At 46.1% G+C, this 21,693-nt stretch overlaps 1 protein-coding gene across 1 annotated transcript in view; it reads left to right on the top strand.

Moving 5' to 3' along the window:
• The first annotated feature begins 10,147 nt into the window (after window positions 1–10,147).
• Window positions 10,148–21,693, top strand: part of GPC4 (glypican 4) — a 100,974-nt gene continuing 89,428 nt past the window's right edge. Inside the window, exon 1 of the mRNA XM_006215968.4 lies at window positions 10,148–10,885. Coding sequence (XP_006216030.1) covers window positions 10,726–10,885 — 160 coding nt within the window. The 5' untranslated portion in view covers window positions 10,148–10,725. The remainder of the gene's footprint in view (window positions 10,886–21,693) is intronic.

Genomic DNA, 21,693 nt, shown 5'->3' with positions numbered 1-21,693 from the left:
CTCGCTTTGAAACCATCTGTCATGCAGTCCTTTGGAGAGAGCTGAGAAGTATTTAAATCTGTGAAAAGGAGTATATTTTTGTATATACCAAAGCGGTGTTTTAATGGGTCCCTGCTACACGTTGTCCAGTGCATTCTTTGAAATATGATTTTATCCAATTGTCAAGTAACATTTAAAACAGAATTCAAAGAAGGGACACAGCGATGAATGGAGAGGCCGTGGTGCAGGCTGGAGCTGTGTTCCTTCACGGAATGGGTGGAGAGGCTGCAATGCAGTGCTTCCTCGGGGGTCGGGGGTAGAGTTGGAGTTTTTGCTGCTTTTCCTTCCGATCAGGGAAGCAGCCTTCCCCAGGTTGGGGGAGGACTGTGACCAGCTGCTCCTCCTCATTTCTAGTAAAGAACTAGCTTTGTGAAGCCAGAATTGGGCATAGCTGACAGCTCAGCACTTCAACCTTTATAACATTTCTGTTTCCACAGCCGCCCTTGGTCCCTATGGGTAATATCCCAACTTAGCAAGCAGTGCCCAAGATGTCTAAATTACTGGCAGCGGCAGCAGCTGTTGCAGTAAAAAATAAAAAATTAAAAATCGGGCAAGCGATTTAATTACCCTAAGCCTCAGTTTCCTCATCTGTGAAATGGGGATTCAGAACCTACCTCCTGGGGGTTGCCACAAAGATTAAATAACACATAGCGAGTGCGCAAAAGGTGGGAAATAATATTTTCAGAGAAGGTGTATAGATGAGAATAACTCAATAGATAGTAGCTGTTATATAGAGATAGGTAACAACCTCTTCCACCAGCCTGAAAGAAACAACAAAGGAACCAAATGAATATTGAGTCTTAAAAGTGCAACATCTTACAGTACTTGACTTAAAGGAGGCGACCGTCACATCCTATCACCTTTAAGCAGTTTGGCAGTGAGGCATCCAGGTTCTCCTGACTGTTAAAGCAGAGCCAAGCCCCTCAACAGAATTTGTAGCTTGTATTCTTGACTTTCCTCCAAAGTTTACAACCAAGCTCTGAGCTTATGTAGTTTCTTCCTGGTTTTCCACTTTCAGCTCTGTAGTTGTTAATGCCACCAGTTTGGCCCTGGGACGCTTGTGTCTATACAGTCACTTCTCATCCTTCATCCTCGCATCTCCCTCCAGGACTTGGTTCATTCACTCTTCCAGCTTGTCCAGCTTCTGAGCATCCTGGCCAGGCCTTGCCTGGATAACTCAGCACCGAATTCTAATCATCACCCACAGCCATACCCAGCTGAGAGCCCTGAGGTGCTAGATTTCAGAAGTAGCTGCTTTGTAAATGCTTGCGAATAATGCAAGAAGAAAGATGTTAGTTTAAGTGAGCTGAGATATAATGTAAGTAACAGGCAGGAAACATTAGGGAGGAAATAACAAAGCAAGAAAGAAAAATGAGAGCTTCTCTTCACCAGGACAGTGATGTTCATTTTAAAAATATATGTTTATTATTTTTGAGACTGTAAAATCCACACGTATTTACCATAAAGTACAAAAAACTCCAAAGTGTACACACACACACACACACATACACACACACACACACCCCTAACCCTTCCACTGAAAAAAATTATAGTTGTGGTTTGTTGTATCCCCCTTTTTGTATAACATACATACAGTAAGTGCATAAATCTGAAATATATAGCTTGATGAATTTTTACATATGTACACACTTATGGAACCACCATGTGGATCAAGATCTAGAACATTCTAGCACCATCAGAAGGTTTTCTCAAATTCCTTTATTCACACAAACTAAAACATTGCCTAAAACCAGCAAATTTAAGAAATCATACTATTTGTACATATTTATCAAAGGCAGACAACCTGACACAAATCTATACTTTAAAGGAAATAAAGTGAGGAGTCACACCAACTAGAATACTTAAAGTCGGAGATTTGACTTGTGAAAACAAATATTTTTTGATACATTTTTTTAGCTGCCTCCTTACCTTGACCCTGAGAAGTTCTTGGAGGTGGTGGAAATGGAGGAGCAGGGAAGAGCCCCTTTACTCATTCCTGCCAATGTGTCTGCATAGTCCTCCTTCCCGGCAAACCACGTGCCTGCCGGAATACCGCACTGCGTGGTCGGAGAATTAAGAAAACGGTGGTTAAGAGGGGAGGGTAGAACTCAGCGGTTGAGCGCATGCTCAGCATGCACGAGGTCCTGGGTTCAATCCCCTGTACCTCCATTTAAAATAAATTAAAAAAAATTAAACTTAATTATCTTCCTTCCCCACCCCTCAAAAAAAAAAAAACTTAAAAAACAAAAAAGAAAGAAAACGGCGTTAGAATTCTCAAAAATCTGGGTAAGGGAAGCAAGTATACTTCAGTGAGGGACGTGTTGTGTGTGCAGCCTGAATTCAGCTGCGTACTCCGACTCTGTGCAGGTTTAATCGTTTCTTGGCTCATTTGAATGCGTTATTGTTGCAGCAGCAGTAACAGCAGCCGTTCTGTAGACATTACCCATCACTGGTTAGAAAGTGACAAATGTCAAACTATGTCTGACCCTGACTCTCTTCAGCTCTTTTTATCTGTGGTATCTCTTCGGAATAAAAATGCCTACTCCCTGCTGAGTCTCCTTAAAAATGCACATTGTTTCTTCACATGAAAGCAGGGAGGAAGGTGCTAGGGAAAAAAAAGAAGAAAAAGAAGAGGAGACAGGAAAAAGAAAAAAAAAAAGGAAGAAAGGAAGAAAAGGAATTCATTCGGACTTCTCAGGTTTGAAGTGCAAGTCCAAAAACCTGTTGGGCTCAATTGGCACTTCATGAAGAATTTCCTTATGTCCCTTTGAAAGGTTCTATCTCTTTCTAACTGGGCCCTGGTTTTGTAGCTCAGTTTCCCTGATCCTCATAGAGGAGGGGCAAGTTTCATAATGCTCAGGGCCAGCAGTGGGGAGGATGCCCTTCAGCTCCTTGGAGCCCTACGAAAGTGAAACTGCCACCAGATAGCTTGTCTGTTTTTCCAAACAAGGTAGAGAATGGATATGAAATGCACTAGGCAGTACCCCATGTCCCTAGGTGTCCTTCACCATCTTGAGTCACAGTATGCCTGACACCAGGAGCCTGTGTTCTCAGGTGAAATCCTGAGTATAAGCAGGAAGGTTGGAAAAACAGCCATCACTATGGCTACTGTTCCAGTCGGAACCTATGTTTTGCCTCTGACAGTCTTTCACCGGCTTGAAATTTCAAACAAAAAAACGAAAGGTCAAGTTTGAGGTGGATTGACTAGACAAATGCCAAGGTCCCTTCCAGATCTCACATTCTAGTAGCCTCTGCTCCGACAATGCTGGGTTTCCTGCCTCCATGCTGCCTCTTTGCCTCTGCGATTTTCTCATCAGCTAGGCGAGATGTGGAACAGTCATATAAACAATTTTGAAAAATGTATGTTCCAGGAGTGCCTTCGCAATCTAAGTGCCCAACACAAAGTATTAGTGTTTTTATTGAATCAAAAGGATATAAAGAAACACGTTTCTTTCCATGAATGAACCATGCGTGTCCAGCAAGTAAATTAGAGAAGGAATTCTCTCCCAATTATATTGAAATACACATCTTATATCTAAAGCTGTAGGTCAAATCATGTGCAACAAGCTGGAGTAATGAATATCTATGGCAACGGTTTTGCCATTACATGGAAATGTACTCGCTGAAAAGTCAAGTTTTCTTTTTTCAGTAATTAGAGATGCCCTTTTAAGTCAGACTATAAATAAGAGCTTAGGTGTACAGAAGACTAACCAGCCCTCTTCCCATACCACCTTCAGTTTTTGTTCTCCTAAAAGCATGATACATGAGTTGTAAGTTTTACAAAAGCTACAGACATTTATTTATTTGTTTACTGGAGGTACTGGGGATTGAACCCAGGACCTCATGCATGCTAAGCACATGCTCTACCAATGAGCTATACCCTCCCCCATAAAAGCTACAGACTTCATGAAAGTTTTGCAGTTGTAAAGTATGAGAAAATATCAACACCAGTAGCTATGTAATTATTGCATAAAAATGTCCATGTTCCTCTTTGGGCCTCAGTTATCACATCAGGAAAGTGGGGATAATCACAAACACCATCTCTGTAGTGAGAGAGCCAATACTATATGAAAGTAACAGATTCCCCTCTGTTCTACAACTTGTTTAATTCCACGCTAATTCTGGACCAATGCAAATGTGATTCATGTATCCCAATACACAATAATTAGACCAATTAACCATCACGCTAAATAGCATGCAGTGCTGGCAGGGCTGGGTCTGAGCAAATTGTGAAGTAGATGGAATTTATAATAACCATAATAACACAAGTATTAGCTAATATTTGTTGAGCCCCAACTTTTAGGCTCCATGAAGAAAGGGACATTGTTTTATTCCTAAATCTATTCCCTAAACCTAAAAGAGTGTTGATCTTTAAAAAATACTCATTGAATGAAGAAATGAGTGGATGGATAAATAAATTTGTACCAGGCAGTATGGTAAATGCTTTCCGATTATTTCAATGTATATGTGTTTTCTCCTCCATGCCTGGTGCTGAGGGCACAAAAAAGGAATTCAACATGCTCCAGGCCAAGAGGAATGCTTGTCATATATTTTCTCTGGACATTTTCACAGTGTAGACATAACGCATGAGAAAAATGAGGCTCAGAGAGGGTAAGTTATTTGTCTAGGGGCACACAGACTGTAAACAGCAGAACCAGGAGTCAACTCCCTAGAGCCTAGTGTCTTTTACTGGGAAACACTGTCTTTCTTCTGTCTGTCTTTTATTTCTTTTCTGCTCTCCATAGAGAATCCGTGGATGCAGAAATGCTGGGACTTCATCACTTGGTTGAGAAGACTGCAGTGGCCTACTTTCCTCTTTTCAGTCCGTGTTATGCCTCCTTGCTTCCTCACATCATTCCAACGCACTACTTTCATCTTTTCATTCTCTGCTTATAAATCTTCAGTGTTGATAGGATCAAGATGGCACTGCCCTCCCCTGTAATGTGCCCCCATTATCCTGCACCTTTCTTCATGATAGTCTCCCAGATGAACCTGTACTTGGTCAAGTGTGTCTTCACTGGCCTTTGCTGGCCTTATACATCCCCACTCCTCTCTGCCTAGGGAGTCTTCTCCATCCTTCATGGCCCATAGGCAGCCCTACCTTCTCCACGCCTTTACTCATCAAACTTGCACTGTCTCCGAAGTCTTCCTGGGCATACTTAGGGCTTGGGGCATAGTGAGAAGTGACTGTGTCATTGAACTTGGACTCAGAGGGCCTCAATTTAAGGCTCTGAATCAGTTTCCTCACCCATAAATTATGAAAAATAATACATACTTCACAGATAATACATATGGAAGCAATTCCTAAACTCAGCAGCACTAAACAAATATGTTATTATTGTGAGACTGTCTTCCAATGGCAGATTTTTTTACCAAAGAGTGTGACACTTGGACACCATGCCATAGGAAGATTGATTTTGTGACAGTCCATGGGTGGATGGTTGGAGAGAGGTTGGAGGCCAGAAGATTTAAAGTCGTTGACTCTATAGTCCAGACAAGAGGTAATGGAGCTTGGACGAGGGTTGAGGGCAGTCAAGTGGAAAGGAAAACCCAGTCCAGGTTATTAATGAAGAGAGAGGGAGTATGATGACAATGGTCCTGGGAAAACAGTGGACAACACTGGCACAAACAGGAAAGTATGGTGGCTAGGTACCTGGAGCTGGTGATGAAAGCTGTAAACATAGATGAACTCTTTGAGAGAGAAGGAACAATAAGGCTAACTTCAGGCATTCTAGAAAGAATACTGAAGGGAGGTATGGAATAAGGAGACAGGAACAGACTACATATAACTTCTTCAAAGTGGCTGATCCTTCAATTACTGGTACTTCTGTAAATTTCCAGAGGGACCAAGAGGAGAGTGGCAACCATGAAACAAAGAGCAAATCGGGATGAGGGCCTGGAGGGACGTGCACAACTTGGTGTTATCTTCACCAGTGTCTTTCTCCATGTAGATATGGATCCTGCCTGCCCAAGCAGGATGCCAGCCCCTCAAAGGCGTCTGGTCTTACAAGTTTCTAGAGTCTTCTCAGAACCAATCTCTGCACCTAGCAAGTGGTCAGAAGATACTGCTTGCTCCATTGCTCTAAAAGGAGAGGCTCGGGGCAAGAAAGGAAAGTTACTTGGTGAGGTCTAGGCTGAAAGACAGGCTGAGTTTGTCCAGCAAACTTTTAAGAGTTTGGAAGCAGTCACTAACATTTAAAAATCAGGAGATTTCAGATATAATTCTAGGCCTTTTTTCCCCCCCTGGGAGACTGCCCATCAGGTGAATCTGTAGTCTTGCAGGCAATAAGCATTCAAACAAAGGTAAAGCCTAAAAGACCTTTTGGAGGCTCGGGGTCAATGAATCCTCAGAGAAAGCATGACTTCTGCTGAAGGGAAAGTGTAGTAGTCACTTTCGTAGATAGTGCCCTGGAGGCCTAGAAGCAGGAGCCATTAGCTCTGCTTGGGGGAATTCATGAAGGTTTTCCAGAAGAGGTGATATCTCAGCTGAGTCTTGATGGATGAGTATGAAGGATCTGTCCAAAGAATGGAGGGGAGTGAAAAGGTGTTCCTAGCAGGGGCAGGGTAAGGGTGTGGGCATGATGGAGAATGATGACATGTTCTTGTGGGGCCGAGCACAAGATACGGGGCTGGAAAGGGCCAGGAAGAAAGCTGGTAATGTAGACTCTGGCCCAAGAGCCAAGATTCAGATCTGGGGGATGACTTGGGAATTGATCTGGAAAGCAATGGGGTACCAAGGGGGAGAGGGGCAGGGTTAAGCAGGGGAGGGACATTGTTCACGTGATGTCAAAGGCTCACTCTGATGGCTGCGGGAGGGCTGGGCTGGGTAGAGGGAGAGACTAGAGGGCTGCAAGACAACCACCCACGCTAAGGGAGGAAGCCTCACTGGCACATTTGGCAACCAAGGTAGCTCCCCAGGAGGCCGAGAGAAGGGCCCTCAAAGCTGAGAGAGTGAACCTGACTCAACTAGTTCTTGGCTTGGAAGACACTAAGTACATCCTCTGTTCCCCCTGCCCACCAGCGAATGTACCCCAGTGCTGGATCAGGAGAAATGCATCCCCTGGGAAAACCAAGCATACCGTGAATACATTCTATGTCAGCAAGCCTTTGCACATGAGCCTTACCCAGTACGCTAAACCCTAAACTCTTTCTGGCTTGTCTATCCCCCCTTCCTCTAGGGCTGAGCAGTATCTGACACCTAGTAGGTGTTTGATGAACATTTATCAATCTGAAATAGGGACACTCATGTGGGATTTAGTCTGAGGCCTGATATTTTTCAGTCTTGATTCAGCCACTTCAAGAGCTCCGTGGCTGTGGCCCAGCCACATAACTTCAGTGAGCCTCAGTTTGCTTATCTATTTTAAAAATCACTAAAATTTTCTAAAAGTGTGAGAGTGGACCTGGAAGCCCTTTGCAAACGCTAAAGTACTATATGCCCAAAAGTGGTCCATGGGTAAAATGAATACTATTTAGCCACAGAAAGGAAGGAAGTGCTGATACGTGCTACCACCTGGAGGGATCTTAAGAACATGATGCTAAGTGAAAGAAGCCAGACACAAAAGGCCACATATGACATGATTCTTTTTATATGAAATGGCTAGAATTGGCAAATCTATAGAGACAGAATGGAGATTGGCAGCTGCTAGGTGCTGGGGGAAAAGGCGATGGACTTTGATTGCTTAATGTGTTTCCTTTTGAGATGATGAAAATATTTTGGAACTAGATAGTGACGGTGGTTGTACACCATGGTGAATATATTAAACGCCACTTAACTGTACACTTTAAAATGGTTTAAATGGGAACTTCTATGTATGTATCTTATCACAATGTTAAAAAAGTCCCCCCAAAGGGCCAGATAAGGGTTAATCATCCTGAGAAGTTGTTGAATCTTGCATTCTACACGTGGTCCCTCACTCCATTTTTTGGCATTCAGAGAACTTACAGAGTAGGTGTGTTTCCAGCGCAGAGGGAGGGAAGGAGGAGCTTCGGGCCATCTGAAAAGGGAAGCTGGATGGTTTTTGTTTTGTCGATTGCCAGTTGTTCACCCTGTTTGTATTTAAAAGAAAGGAGGCTTTGAAGTGAGAGCCGCCTCAAAGCAGGGCTTGGGGTTCCTGCCTTGTGTGGTAAAGTTCAGACTTGTCCTGATCTGTTTCTAGCCAGAGGTTACTGTTTCTGGTGGAAAAGGCTCAAGTTTTGGTTAATCATCCATGAACAGGAAGAGCCGGAGTTAACTGGGGGGCCAAGAATGAGTCCCCCCTGAACTTGGTGTGAAAGGAAGCTTTCACTCATTTTGGGCTTCAGAGTTTGGAAGTACCTTTTTCTCGCTTATGGTGGCTGGGTTTCATTTTGTTATTAATGTCAGTTGCATCTATTCTCTTTGGTAAAGAACATCTTCAAGTAAATGCATCAGTCCATTAAAGTTAAAAGTGCTGGACTAAGCCCTAGCAATGCCTTGAGGACCTGAGGGTTATCAGTTTGAGGAAAAGCTGGACTATTTGAAAGTCCCTGGAAATGGCAGGAAATTCATTTGCAGTTGAGTTTGCATATTTAGAAAGACTCCTCTCCTAGTTGCAGTGTTAAATGTTCTGCCAAGCCACAGAAATGGGAAATTGTAAGTCCCACTTAGAGACGGGTCACAATCTGTCTGTTTATACTGATGATCTCCAAGAGTTAATAAAATGTAGAAGAGTCTGCAGTGGGCTTTCAAAACAACAGTTAGCTAGTTTCTACAGCTCCTCACAGCCAACCAAGTCAACGGGGTTTACAAACAACAGTGGAGGAAGTCTCAGCAAACCCTATGAGGGCGATAATTGTAATGATGGTTCATATCTTCACCCTATGTAATTTTATGGGAATTGAGAGTCTAGCCAAATAATAAGTTCCAGCCCTTTTTATCTGCCTAGTTCCCAGCACACTCCCGAGGTGTCTGAGGCACTTCTCACCCTAACCTGTTACAGCAGATTGTAACAATAACAACGGTAATGACAAGTTCCCAATCTGCACAGTTCCCTTCATTAAAGGAGCCCAGGGAGCTTCAAAAACACTCATTAATGGAATCTGACAAAGCTTAGAAGGTGGGAAGACTCACCCATTCCCAGTTTTTGGGGGGCTAAGGAGAGACCAGGTCCCAGAGAGATGTGTCTCTCAAGAGACTTGAAGAGGGAGGGGAACTGGGGGTCCTGGGCTACCTTTATTCCTTGCGACCTGGGAGTCAGGTCCCGGGTTCTGGAACCACCCCTCGCCCCCAAAACTGCATGCTATTAGCAAGTCACTTCCCTTCTCTGGGCCTCAGTTTCCTTCCGTGCAGCAGGGTTTGAGCCAGAATGTTTCCAAGGTCAACCCTGACTTTGACCCATCGCCTGGCGGTGGAGGGCGGGAGGGGGGAATTGTTTCTCCCGCTTCAAGGTTTGGTCAGACTTGTAGCACAGCCAAGCGGCGGCGGCGGCGGCGGGGGCGGGGGCGGGGGAAGGGGAGAACGCCTGCCAGGGTTCCAAACAGGGCGATGCGCCACAAACACCGTATGATGGAAAGCAGGTCTGAGAAGGCCAGGTGACGCTCTAGGGCCAGCTTGGAGTCCCAAGTCCCTCTGGTGCCCGCAGAGAAACAATGAGAGTAATGCCAGTGTTTCCCCCTCCGAGCCCCGGAGCTGGGCGGTTAGGAGGGTCCTCCAGGCTGCGGGGCGGCAGCGGCGGGGGGACGGGGAAGCGGAGGTAATGAGACAGGAGGGCTCAGTCCGGCTTTGGCCCGCGGGCAGCGGGTCAGGTGGCCGCGAGCAGAAGGCCTGTGACTCGGACATGGGCTTCGGGACAAGTCCCCAGCCGCTCGGTCCCCCGGGACTCGGGCCTCTCACCCCGGAGAAGTTAGCCTTTCCTCTCCGGGTGGGGGGCGGCGGGCAGGCTCACCGCCTCCCGGGAGGAGGGAAGGAGGGAAGGAGGGAGGAGCCCGGCGGGGCGTGTTGCGCGAGGGAGCGCCGCGCGCCCGGTGCGGCCCCCTAGGAAGTGGATTTGGCCGCTCCGGATCCAACCCCGCTTCCAGGTTTTCTCCCGTCCCGGCCCTGCGTGCTCCCGCCCGTCTCCAGCCCCCCCGCCGCCCGCCCCCTCCCCCAGAGTGCCGCCCGCTGGGCCAAGTTTGTCGAGCGTCGCCGCGCACGCCGGCCAGTCAATCAGCGGCGGAGCTGAAGAGGGCATAGCCGTGCGGCCGAGGGCAGAGCGAGCCGAGCCGAGTCGAGCCAGCGGAGCGGACCAGCGCCGGGCAGCCCGAGCCGCGCGCCGCGAGCGCCCGCCGCCGCCGCCGCCGCCGCCCACGCCCTCCTCGGCCCCTGCGTTGCCTGCCACCTTCCCCTCCTTCCCCGCGCCCCTGTCCCGCCGCCGGCCAGTTCGCCCCGATCGCTGCCCCCGCGGAGCCCCGAGGTCACCGGCCCGCGCCTCCGCTCCCCTGGGCCGCGCACCGCCTCCACGCCCTCCTCCTCCTTCTCCCCCGGCCGGGCGCCTGGCACCGGGAACCGTTGCCTGACGCGCGAGGCCCAGCTCCACTTTTCGCCCCGTGTCTCCTGCTGCTGCTCTCCTCCTCCAACTCCTCCAACTCCCTCGCCCTCTGACTCCGCTCGCGAGCCCCCGACACCGCGCCCGCCCGCCACTTTCCGTCCACAGTCCCAAAGGTTGGAGCGCGTCCGCCCCGGCCCGCACCATGGCACGGTTCGGCTTGCCCGCGCTTCTCTGCGCCTTGGCCGCGCTCAGCGCCGCACTGCTGGCTGCAGAGCTCAAGTCGAAAAGTTGCTCGGAAGTGCGACGTCTCTACGTGTCCAAAGGCTTCGACAAGAACGATGCCCCCACGCACGAGATCAACGGTAGGTGGGAGCCCCCGGGAGGCGAGCGCCGGGACCGGCACTCCGGAGAAGGGGCCTCGGAACTCCTCGCGTCTCCCGCGCGGGACGCAGGTAGCCGAGAGGGAGAAATGGGCAGGCGCGCCAGAGGGACCCCAGGCGCAGAGCGTTTACCACGGCCGCGGCTGCCGCCAGTGCGCCGCTGGCGGAGGGGCGCCCACGAGTTGCCAAGTGCCACTCCCGCGCTCCGCTTACATCCCCCATCCCCTCCCGCGGTCTCTCCAGTCCCAGGAAGGGCTCTGGCCCGCAAAGTGCGTGTCACCGGCTCCCTCGCCTTTTCCGGGTTATACTCCTTACTGGGCTCCCCGCTTTGTTGTGTGTGTGGCGAGCGGCCGGGTAGGGGGTGTGGGGGTCACCAGTAGGGGTGCCTTCTAGAGCTTGCCAGATTCCGGGGAGCGCAAAACGCAGACCTTGAATTAATGTTTCATTGATCTTTAAAAACCCATTCCCCATCACTCTCCCACCGCTGACATGGATTAGGAGTTTGAGTGGGTCCAGCGGCTTTAGAAGTCGCCTTTAAAAAGCAAACGACTCTCCAGCCCTCCAGATCGTGACTTTTGGGAACTCTCCTGCTTTCCGGAAGGTGTTGGATGAGGAGGGTATTTCCCCCGCCCCTATTTTTCTCACCTCACTGTAAGGGTTAATTGCACTTTAAATTACAAACCTTTGAAAGGACTGATTACAGGAAACCCGAATCTCAGTTTGGAGATGGTTATGCAAATGGAGACGACTTAGCCTGTGAAAAAGTTTACCGGATTTCGGCGCTGGGGGTGCGTGGGGTGTTTGTGAAAGCCCTTCTTGGAGCGCTGAGGAGGCAGCTTTCCGGCGGGTGCCCTTCGCCCCTCCTCGCCCGGCGGGCGGTGGTGGCGGGGCGGGTCCCCTCTGGGTTGCACTCACTCATTCGCCAAGGCCAACTGTTGCGCGCAGCCCCGCGGGCCGCGCTGGGGCCAGCGGCGGCGCAGGTAGCCTGTTCGCCCCGAGGGTTCAGAAAGAACCACGAATCTAACTGGCTGGTGGCCAGCATAACCTAACGGAGAAATGAGCGATTCGAACCCCGGGGGCCAAGCCTCCATTCCGAACCTTTCATGGAAGTGAGCAGAGCGCGCCTTTGCCTCGTGGTGTTGGTCACCCGGGTGGGGCGGGCAGGGGGCCGGCAGCCAGCAAAGGAAATAGTGTAATTTCAACCAGGCACTTCCAAAGGCTTAGGAAGACTTGGGGGTCATTTTTTGGAAGGGCTATTAATAACCTTGGAGATTAAGTGCAGTCATCAATTACACATAAATTACAAAGGTAATTGAGGGAAGTTCCCGAGCACTTTCCGAGTGTGACCGGCATCTTTCTAGAAATAGAACCTAAGAAATCATTGGAGCAGCCTCGGAGCCCACGGCACCTTGGCAATTATCGGCTAACTTGCACGTTACTGATCAGAAACTGTTTGCCCTTGGGCTGTCTGTTTTTTGGGGAGCTCCAGTAGGTCTTAAGAGCGGCACGATTTTATTGGTTATAGAGCCCTTAAAAAGCCCTCTTTCTTTCCTCTCTCCCTCCGGGCCCGCCAGAAAAAGTGAAGTGAACCAGCAGCCAGTGAAGCTTGGGGGCTCCACAGGTCAGACTTGGGGTCTTTGTGCCCTGCACGGTTTGGGCCGGGGCCAGCAGAGATGATTGGCGTGAAGGTTACAATTGTCATTCCCACATTTTGAAGGGATAGATGCAGCGCTGCACTTAATGGGGGTGTGACAAGTTTTCATCTTCTACTTCTGCAAACAATATGTGCTTTTGAGGTGGACTGGAGGCATTCAGGGAGTGGGTTGTGATATTGCTCTCCTCACTTTCCAGCCTGGCTCTGTGCAGTCTCCTGTCTTCCGATGGCAGGACATCGTCCCCAGCCAGCATCTCAGGAAAAAGGAAGTTTGAAGGGTGCTCAAGGACAGTGCTAGGTGTCCCCTTTGATTGTCATGGTCCCTAGAAAACACCTGAGGAATATTTTGCATCAATGTCTCTCTGGTCATCTTCCTCCCAAAGGTAGGAGAATTATTAGTGACCAGCAGCAGGAAATGGAAGCTAATGTGCTCACACCCAAAACATTTTATTATTTTGTCTTGTCCTTCATCTCCCTCCCAGGGCTGCTGCTTTTATTTCCCCTTTTGAATGACCTACTGGACTGCATTCTCCTGAGGAACAAAGGAAGTGCCTTTTTAGCTGGAATCCTTGGAAGACCACCAAGGACTTTAGCTCATGCAGTGCAATTTCGCACCACTTTCAACAATAACAAAAATGCATGACTGAATGGCTCAAAAATGTGGAGTGTTAGAGGCATTCATTTGAGTCTAGGACACTGTCACAACACAGACAGACCCAAGTAAATACCTTTAGACGGCCAGTATAGAAACAGGGGTAATCTTTACCATCGCTCTGGCCTCTCCAGATGCATACATTATCCTTGTCTTCCCTGCGCTACAGTCGGATAACTTTGGTCATTTTGGAGAGCATAGTCAATGTGGTGACTTGAATGAGTTAATTGCCAGATACTTTCCTGGGTGGCGGGGGAAGGGGAGGATGTTTTCTTAAGTGCAGAAACTCCAGGACTGTGTTCCAGGCAAAGGGTCACAGCGTCTGGGTGCCTCGCCCCAGGCTTAGCCCAAGTTTAAGGTTTGACTTCCGACGGCCTTGCACTTGCCTTCTAGAGGTTTGAACAGGCGTTAAGAATATTTCACGCTCTTAAGGGCTCTCAGTCTGTTAAGATCATAATTAAGATAATCTGATGTGCTCTCAAGGGTGTCAGGGAGTACATCATGCTGACAGGGCCTCCAACCGAGGTCCTACATTGCCTGTCTGCTTGACCTCTGTACTTACCAAATAATGGGTAGCCCAGAGGCCATGATCAAAAGGGATCTTTAACACAAAGGATAGGGTTTTGTTCAGCTTTCAATGGGCATAATTTTTGGAGCACCTACTAGGTACAGTATTCTGTGCCCAGCATCTTGGAGGCAGCAAGAAGGACAGAAGAGCCTCTGCCACCGGGACCTTTCCAGGTAGTAGGGAGATAATCTGTGCACACACATGATTGGAATTCAACATGGTGTGTGATAAGTACTATGTGAGTGGTACAGATGAGGAGAGGGAGGTTCCTGGAGAGTTCCCAGGGAGAAGGGATTTGGGACTCAGGTATTCACTCCCTAATGGTAGTTCAGTAGTAAAAATAAATATTATTAATAATAAGAAATTGTAAAATCTTACCGTTCTCATTGTGCCTCCCTCCATAAGGCCAGGATAAAGGATATACAACAATTGGCCTTTTATTGCTACTCTAATCTTTGTTTGAAATTGTCTTGCAGGGTGAGACAGTCGGTAAGAAAGCTTCTTAAGCTTGTCAGAGGACCCTTCCACAGTGACACGGAATGATACCAAGGAGGACTTGGCATCATAGTTGCGATTTTGGAGTTTTTATTCTCGTGTTCCCATTTTTGTTCCTGAGCAGTGCACGTGTGAGCATGCACGCAGGCACATGCATACCTCAAAGGATTCTGGGAATCACGGAAACTCTGTTAGGGCTACACGGGAAAACCTGTGTTTTGGAGAGGTAGGAATCCTTTCTGATACTGAGTTAATGATTGCGTGTACGACACAACGTATGGCTTCAAGAACTGTATTCCCTCTTAACCTACTTTCAGTAGATGGGGTGGATTTTGCAGAGAACTGGTAATTTTTCTTTTCTGTTGAAATCGTCAGTTTGGCTCCCCGTGTTTAACTTGAGAAGAGGCTCTCACTGAGCCGCAGGGCCTGTCGGTATAGAAATCGTCCCATGTGGTATAGGAACTGTGCTCAACAAAGAGCTTAGTAAAAGTTCTGGCTTATGCAGCTCAATCTCTAGTTAGAACATACAAATAGAAAATGTTTGATTCAGCATAATTACTATTTTCTTTTTTTATTTGACTCACATTGGGTTGCATGCAATTTCCGGATTAGCTGGAGACTAGACTGAAGAATGAAAAAGGAAGTTTTTTTGTTGTCTCAACAAGGGAAACAATATCAGTGTTAATCTAAATCAGTTGGAAGCGAGTCTCTGGCTCCCCAATAACATTAACTGTTTTAGCACTGAGCTGGTTCCCATATATGTTCAGCAAAAGTGCATTTTGACCTCATGAGAAGAGCGTGCAGCTATTAAGTGCCTGCCCTGGGCCTGGTCCTAAATGGATCATCTCATTTAAAGTCCCCAACAACCATGTGAAGTCAGAATAATTACTATTTTCATCATGATCATCCCCATTTTATTGGCAAGGAAACAGTTAAAGGGATTTAGAAGTATATTCATAGTCTCACTGCTAGTGGCTGTTAGAGGTGAAATTTGAACCCAGGTATTCTCTGACCCAGAGCACAGTCTGTGCTATGTTATGCAGAGAATAAAAAGGTATCTTCCCAACTCCCTTAGAGGGCTGGTTTAGGAGTATAAGCTATGAGAAGACTGGCATCTAACTAGAAAAAGACCATCATCACAGCACCATTCTGATGCTGTGGTAGAAAGATCCAATCATGTCCTTTGCCAGCAGAGTGTTGTACCCAGACAGTCTCATGTTAGGAGTAGAAGAAATATAAATTGTATTTCTTGGGCCATAGGGAGCTGATAATAGTTTCTGAGGAGGGGAAGGTCATTAGTCAAGCTGTTTGGAAGGTAACTAGTGGCACTGCAAATTAAGGGTTGGTGAGGCAAGGGAAAGCTGTTGGTCAGGAGGCTGTTTTCAGCAGTTTTACTTGCCTTTGGTCTATTTCACACCCCCCCCCCCGCCTCATTCCATCGGCCTCCTTTCCTTACGGTGGTGCTTTGCATGGAGTCTTCATCCCTCTGCTTTGAGCTTCCATGGTTCCAAGTATCAAGTGATAGTTTCATTGAGTCACTTCTGAACTCCCCAGGGTTATACGCCCTCTTCTGAATTCCTTGCTTGAGTCAGATCCGTGGTCTTTGCACACAGCTGACTTATTTCATAGTGGTGTGTGCAGGCACGTGTGTGTATGTCTTCTTGCCTCAACTGTAAGCAATCTGAGGACAGATGGCAGCTCCTGGCATTTTGTGTGCCCCGTAGTCATAGTACCAAGTGCGATAGCGTGGTGCAGTATTTGTTAAGGAAGTGAGGAGGATGCCCTAGACAATTTTACCGCATTCTCTGACAGGACACCGATGCTATAATGGGATTATGCTGCCTTGATGATAGATTGTCATCTCATGGTCTCTTGGTCTCCTGGGCAGCCTTTGGGTCTAAACATTCTGAAGTGAAATAAATTTCAAGTAAATCTCCTAGAAATGTTGGTATAACTTGGAGAATGTTTTTATTCTTTGGGGGGAGTACTTGCCTTCACCACTTCATTAATAACCGAGTGCTATTGGGATTCTTCAGAAAGATTCTGAATTCTGTTTTTCTTCCTGCCTTGAGGTATACTTCTTAAAGAAACAAACAATTGAGGCTTTTGTGATTAGGCAACTTAGCGCAAATGTAGAAGAGTAATTTAACATATTGGATTCAGCACGTAGAGCTCTTCAGTGCACGCCACTTACCTTTTTAAAAATAAAATCTCAAGTTTTTTTTTTTTTACCAAGCTAAAGAACACAGGCTTAAGGATATCAGAATATTTTGTATAAGCAGACACGCTAAAATGTGAACAGGTAAAAACTAGCATTTTCAATTCCACTTGGTTAAACATCTGTTGCTTACTATAGAGAACATGAAAGTGCAGAAAATTCATGAAGCGATTCCATCCTGGAGGTAATTTGAAATATTATATTTAAGTTCTGATGCATTTAAATCAGCAATCTGGTGGGAGCGAGAAATCAAAGAGATCCATCAGCCAGGTATTCAACTTTTGAAAAAGAACCTCTAACAAATGTTAGAAATTAGGGGAAAAAAATTGAATGGAAGAGTTAGAAAAGTCAGTAACCTCCAGGAAGCCTGGAAACTATGTAAAAACATCTTATTGGAAGCCCAGATAAATGTGTGCCAGACATCAAAAAGACCAGCTGCTTGGGGGAAGAAAAAAAGAACCCGGCATGACGAACTGGCAGAGTAAAAGAGGCTGCTTCAGGGAAAAAGGCATCTTTCACAAAATGGAAAGAGTCTAAGGCAGGAGATGAGGGAAGTCCTGGAGGTATGGCAGGGCAGGGCAGGTACTAACTGGAAATTAAGTGAGCTGAGAGAGAATTGGAGGTGAACCTTGCCAGAGATTGGAAAGAGGAGGGCCCATGAGATGATAATGGTGAAAAGGGTGGGCTGAGTCCAGCCTCTCTGAAGAAAAGCAGTAGGGCTTCTTGAAGGGGAAACCATGGCTGATGAACCTCCCAGAGTGAAGGGAAAAGAAGCAAGTGGATACAGGGAAACAGACATAACCTCGTTTAGACTTTCAAGAATTAGGCAATGGGATTCCAAGGCAAAGTCTGTTCCGAAAATGCGTTTACTTTGAGATGGGTGGGGATGTTGGTTTATTGAAAAGAGAAAATAATAGTGGGAGAGAGGGATGGGGGAGAGGGAAGAAACCCCCCTGTCCTCAGTGGAGTAGTTTACACGGAGAGGACATGGTTTCTTGGAAGGAGCCCTTCTAGCCTAGCTCTGTGACAGGTGAGAGTTGTCTGCTACCTTTGGTGAGGTTCTTTCTCCTGTGTTGGAAAAAATGGGGGGAGGGGGGTGGCTAGAAGACTGGATTACATCAGGGATTCTCACCTCTGGCTACATGTTACAACCACCTGGAGAGCTTTTAAAATCTACTAATGCCCAGGCACCACCCCAGACCAATTAAATCATACTTTCTGGCAGTGGGGCTAGGTCATGGTAATTTTTTTAAAAGCTCCTAAAAAGTGGTGCTAATGAGCAGCCATGGTTGAGAACCATTGCCCTAGATGATCTCTGAGGTCCCTTGCATCTCTGAGATTCTGTGATTCTAAATTTCCCAGTGAAATCTACGAAGTATCATCTCAGAAGAGTTTTAATTTAGAGTCGATGCATTCATGTTTTAATTTTGGCCAACGTGGGATGAAGAGGAAGGTCTGTTAAACTTGGAAAAAAATATTTTTTAATCAAGATGCAAGTATATGCCATCACCAGTGATGATTTGCTGAGGGTAGAGAAATAAGACTAGGACCTTGAGTGTACTTTGGAGAGAATTAGAAAGGAATCCAGTCTTGCTGTTGTTTATTGATTAAGTGTCAGTGTGCTAGGTGATATCTCTTCCCTTTCTCTTTATTGGTAAAATAAAAAAAATCTCTTTATCCCTTACTTTAATGTCCTCTTTGCCATGTGTTTATTCTCTTCAAGTATCTTATCAAGAAATAGAAGTACAGTAAATCCCTAGGCTTCTGGCCGGCACAACCATCCAGAACACAGCTGGGAATGTGGAAGTAAGCAGATAAACTAAATGATAGAAGCAGCTGTCATAAATGCATTCTGCTTGGAGAAAAGGCCTTCAGAAATGTTATCATCCGCAATCATTGATTGAATAGCTCTTCTATCAAGAGCAGAATGCTAGGTGCTGGGGATTCAAGGAGTTACTTTAAATCAAGTAACAGAATCAAGCTTTTGAGGCACTTAGATTCAAATTAGGTAGATAACATATGCCTTTAGGAAATATATTGTTTAAATCTTATATACCCTTTTCAGATCAGCTTTTTTCGTATAGTAATGTGCATTTAAGAAGCTTCCATATATTTTCATGCCCTGATAGATTCCTTTTATAGTGCTGAATAATATTCCATTCACAGAATGTACAAGAATATATTGTAGCAGTTCACCTACTGAAGGACGCCATGGTTGGTTTTACATTTTGTTAATTATGAATAAATATGTTATAAATAAAAAAATGAGGTAGGTAGGGTTTAAATGTGAGATGATAAAAAGCTTAGGTTATCTACCTTTGCCATCCAGGGCTGATTAGAAGCAGCAGGTAGTACTGGTAGGAGAGTGGAGGGGTCAGAAGAAGCGATGATTTTTGAGGCAGACAAGACTTGACACCTGGGAGAAGTGAGGGATGACAGCGTGAAACAGGCCGGGGGGCCAGAAGTTGATCAGGAGACCCAGAACTTGCTGATCCTTGGCAGTTTGAGACCTTTTAGGATGGGCTGGCACCTCTGTAACCCTGAAGGGCCCTAGTATATTTCAGAGCAGTATTAAATAATTGCATTTGGTATATTCTGATTTCAAAGTTCAGAAAGTATATTTTGGAAAGAGTGGATGTTATGTGAAATACAAAAATTGCTCTTAAAAGCAAATTACCTTTTTAGAGCATCTACTTTCCCACCAGTGCTGGGCCAATAAGGAATCAATTCTATGTGTCAGTTTGTCCTTTCCTTAAAAAAATAGGTTAAAGGCTGTATATTATTCCTTCAGTGGCTTATTCATGTCAGAGCTTTTGGGTGGTAATTTTGTTCATCTGCACCTTCTAAGTCCTCTAGAACATCCCAGGTAGATTTTGTTCCTACTGCTGTTACTGCCTGCTGTGCTCAGCTTGGGAAACTGTCATTCTGACCTGAAGTCACAAAAGGCAAGAGTTGGTTTTTAGTTAGAGGTGACAGGTTTTAAATATTTGAATATTGGTTTCTCTTTTAAACATTTACCAAACTCAGTAAATGTATAATCATATTTAAAGAAACACTAGAAGTTAAGGACAGGAGTGCTGTATTCAGAATGAGGACACATTTGATGGTCCTCATCTCTGAACATGTGGCTATTTGAAGCTTTAAAAAAAAAAAAGTCCTCACCCGATCACACCTGATCCAGACAGCGCAGCTTGAGTTTCTATCACACTGCGAGGCACACACTAGGTGTCTGAGACATGTTTGTGGTTCCAAAATAAGTTCTGGCATGATTTGTGACTTTTGTACTCATTCTAGGAATGAATATTTCTATTCATCCCTCCCTTTTTAAGTCAATTCATTTATTTTCAGCTATTTAATTTATTTTAAAATTTCTAATACATTTCAGTCTCAGATGCCTAAGAAAGGAAAAAAGAAAGTGGTTTTTTTTTTTCCTTTCTGTATTTTTTAATCCTAGACCGTAGTGTTCCTTCCTAGCTTGCTTGGAGGTGGGAGCTAAGTGTTTCATGTGGTTTATTTTAATCCTGGTAGACAAATGGTTACTGCTTCTGCCATTGTCTATTCCAGACATTAACAGGAACTCAGCTCTACCTGCAGATGTGCTTCTAGAAGAAAGAGCCTTTGCTCCTGTTCCTTGCTTTAACCTCTCCACCGGGTGCTCACAGCCCTCCTCTCTAGGAAGCTCAGGTTGGGCTCCAGGCAGTGTTGCTGTCTCTGTCTAGTCTAGCTGAAGGTCACCTGATCCCCCTCCCCCCCTTATCCCAGCCATTCTTTTCATGGCCATCCTTTCTTCTGGCAGCTACTTTGTCCATTGGCTGTCACAAGCCTCTGAGCATGACTTCTTTCTTGATGTTGGGCTTTTGTCTACAGGAGCAGACTGGGAAGTGGTTTCTTTTGGACTGCAGAGGTTTCTTTAGTTCTCCAAATCCTTGACGTTGGCATCCCAGCAAGCATTAAACCAGAGAAAAAGTTTTTCCCTTCAGTTATTGTTTTTTTTTCGGTTCCACCACATGGTTTGTCTCCATTGAGTTTTCAGTCTGATGTTTGGTTAGAGATGAAAACAAAGCAGTGTGTCCTTGCAAACTGCAGTGTGAAGCGTGTGGTTAACAGTTACTACTTGCAATGGTCCAGTCTGAGTGGGAGTATCATTTTTCTTGGCAGTCACTTCACAGAAAGTCCTGTTTCTTTGGTGCCAGAATAAGCAGTCATTACATTCCTTACAATTTATAGTCAAATTATTATCTACTATTGTTAAAATTGCCTTAATTATAGAATATTTCCCCATGCTAAGATTTTAAAAAGCAAAAATAAGACAGCTTTTCACTGGTGTACTTCAGAAATACTCCTTAAACATCACTCTCTTACTAGGATGTTGGAGGCCATGATAAGGAATGGTTTTTCATGTTTATGGGAAGAATTTTTTTCTAAAGGGTGCAGTGGGTTTGATTTCAACTGAATTTGAACTAAAGGCCCCTAGCTGGCTGGTTGGTTAATACTCTGCCTTATTTATCCCCAATTTGGAACTAACTTTTTTTCCCTGCCCCTTCAGGTCTGATGGGCCTGAATACATTCTGGGAAGAAGGCTTTACTGGGAGGTGGGAGGTGGATTGATCATTAAGCCATGTGGCTGTCTTGTATCTTTCAGATGGCCTTGTATCTTTCAGGTTGGAGGGCAAATGAAGAAATCGGGACCTTCCAAAATGACAGATTGTGTCAGTTTTCTTGTGATCTGACCGAAGATTTAGGTGACTGGGTGGGAAATGTTTCTGTGTAGATGCTCTTTCATAATCTCTATCTTTGGGCTCTGCTTTCAAGATGCATCCAAGGAGCTGTCCTCTTAAACCACCTCGATAACTACTGTCTTGATCTCATCCCCCATCACCTCTTACCTGGATTATCGCAGTTGCCTCTAACTAGTCTCTGCTCTGGCTCTTGCTCCCTCTCCACCCCCCCACCAGTCTGCTCCCAGCACTTGAGCCAGTGTGACTCTATTCTGTTAAACCTCCCTCAGATCATATCACTTCTCTGCTCCGAATGCTCCAGTGAGTCCCCTTGCCACCCACACCGAAAGCCAAAGCTTGAGGCCTTGCAGAATCTGTCTGTTGCCCCCTCCCATGCTAGCCCACAACGACTTCTCTTTTATCGCTCTCCCCCTGCTCTGCCCCTCAGGGAGGACTCTGTCTTTCCTCAAGCACAGCAGGCACGT

The sequence above is a fragment of the Vicugna pacos genome, chromosome X (genome assembly GCF_048564905.1).
Source record: "Vicugna pacos chromosome X, VicPac4, whole genome shotgun sequence".
Lineage (NCBI taxonomy): Eukaryota > Metazoa > Chordata > Mammalia > Artiodactyla > Camelidae > Vicugna > Vicugna pacos.
Note: the sequence above shows the minus strand (reverse complement) of the source record. Positions and strands in the feature narration are given on the sequence as shown.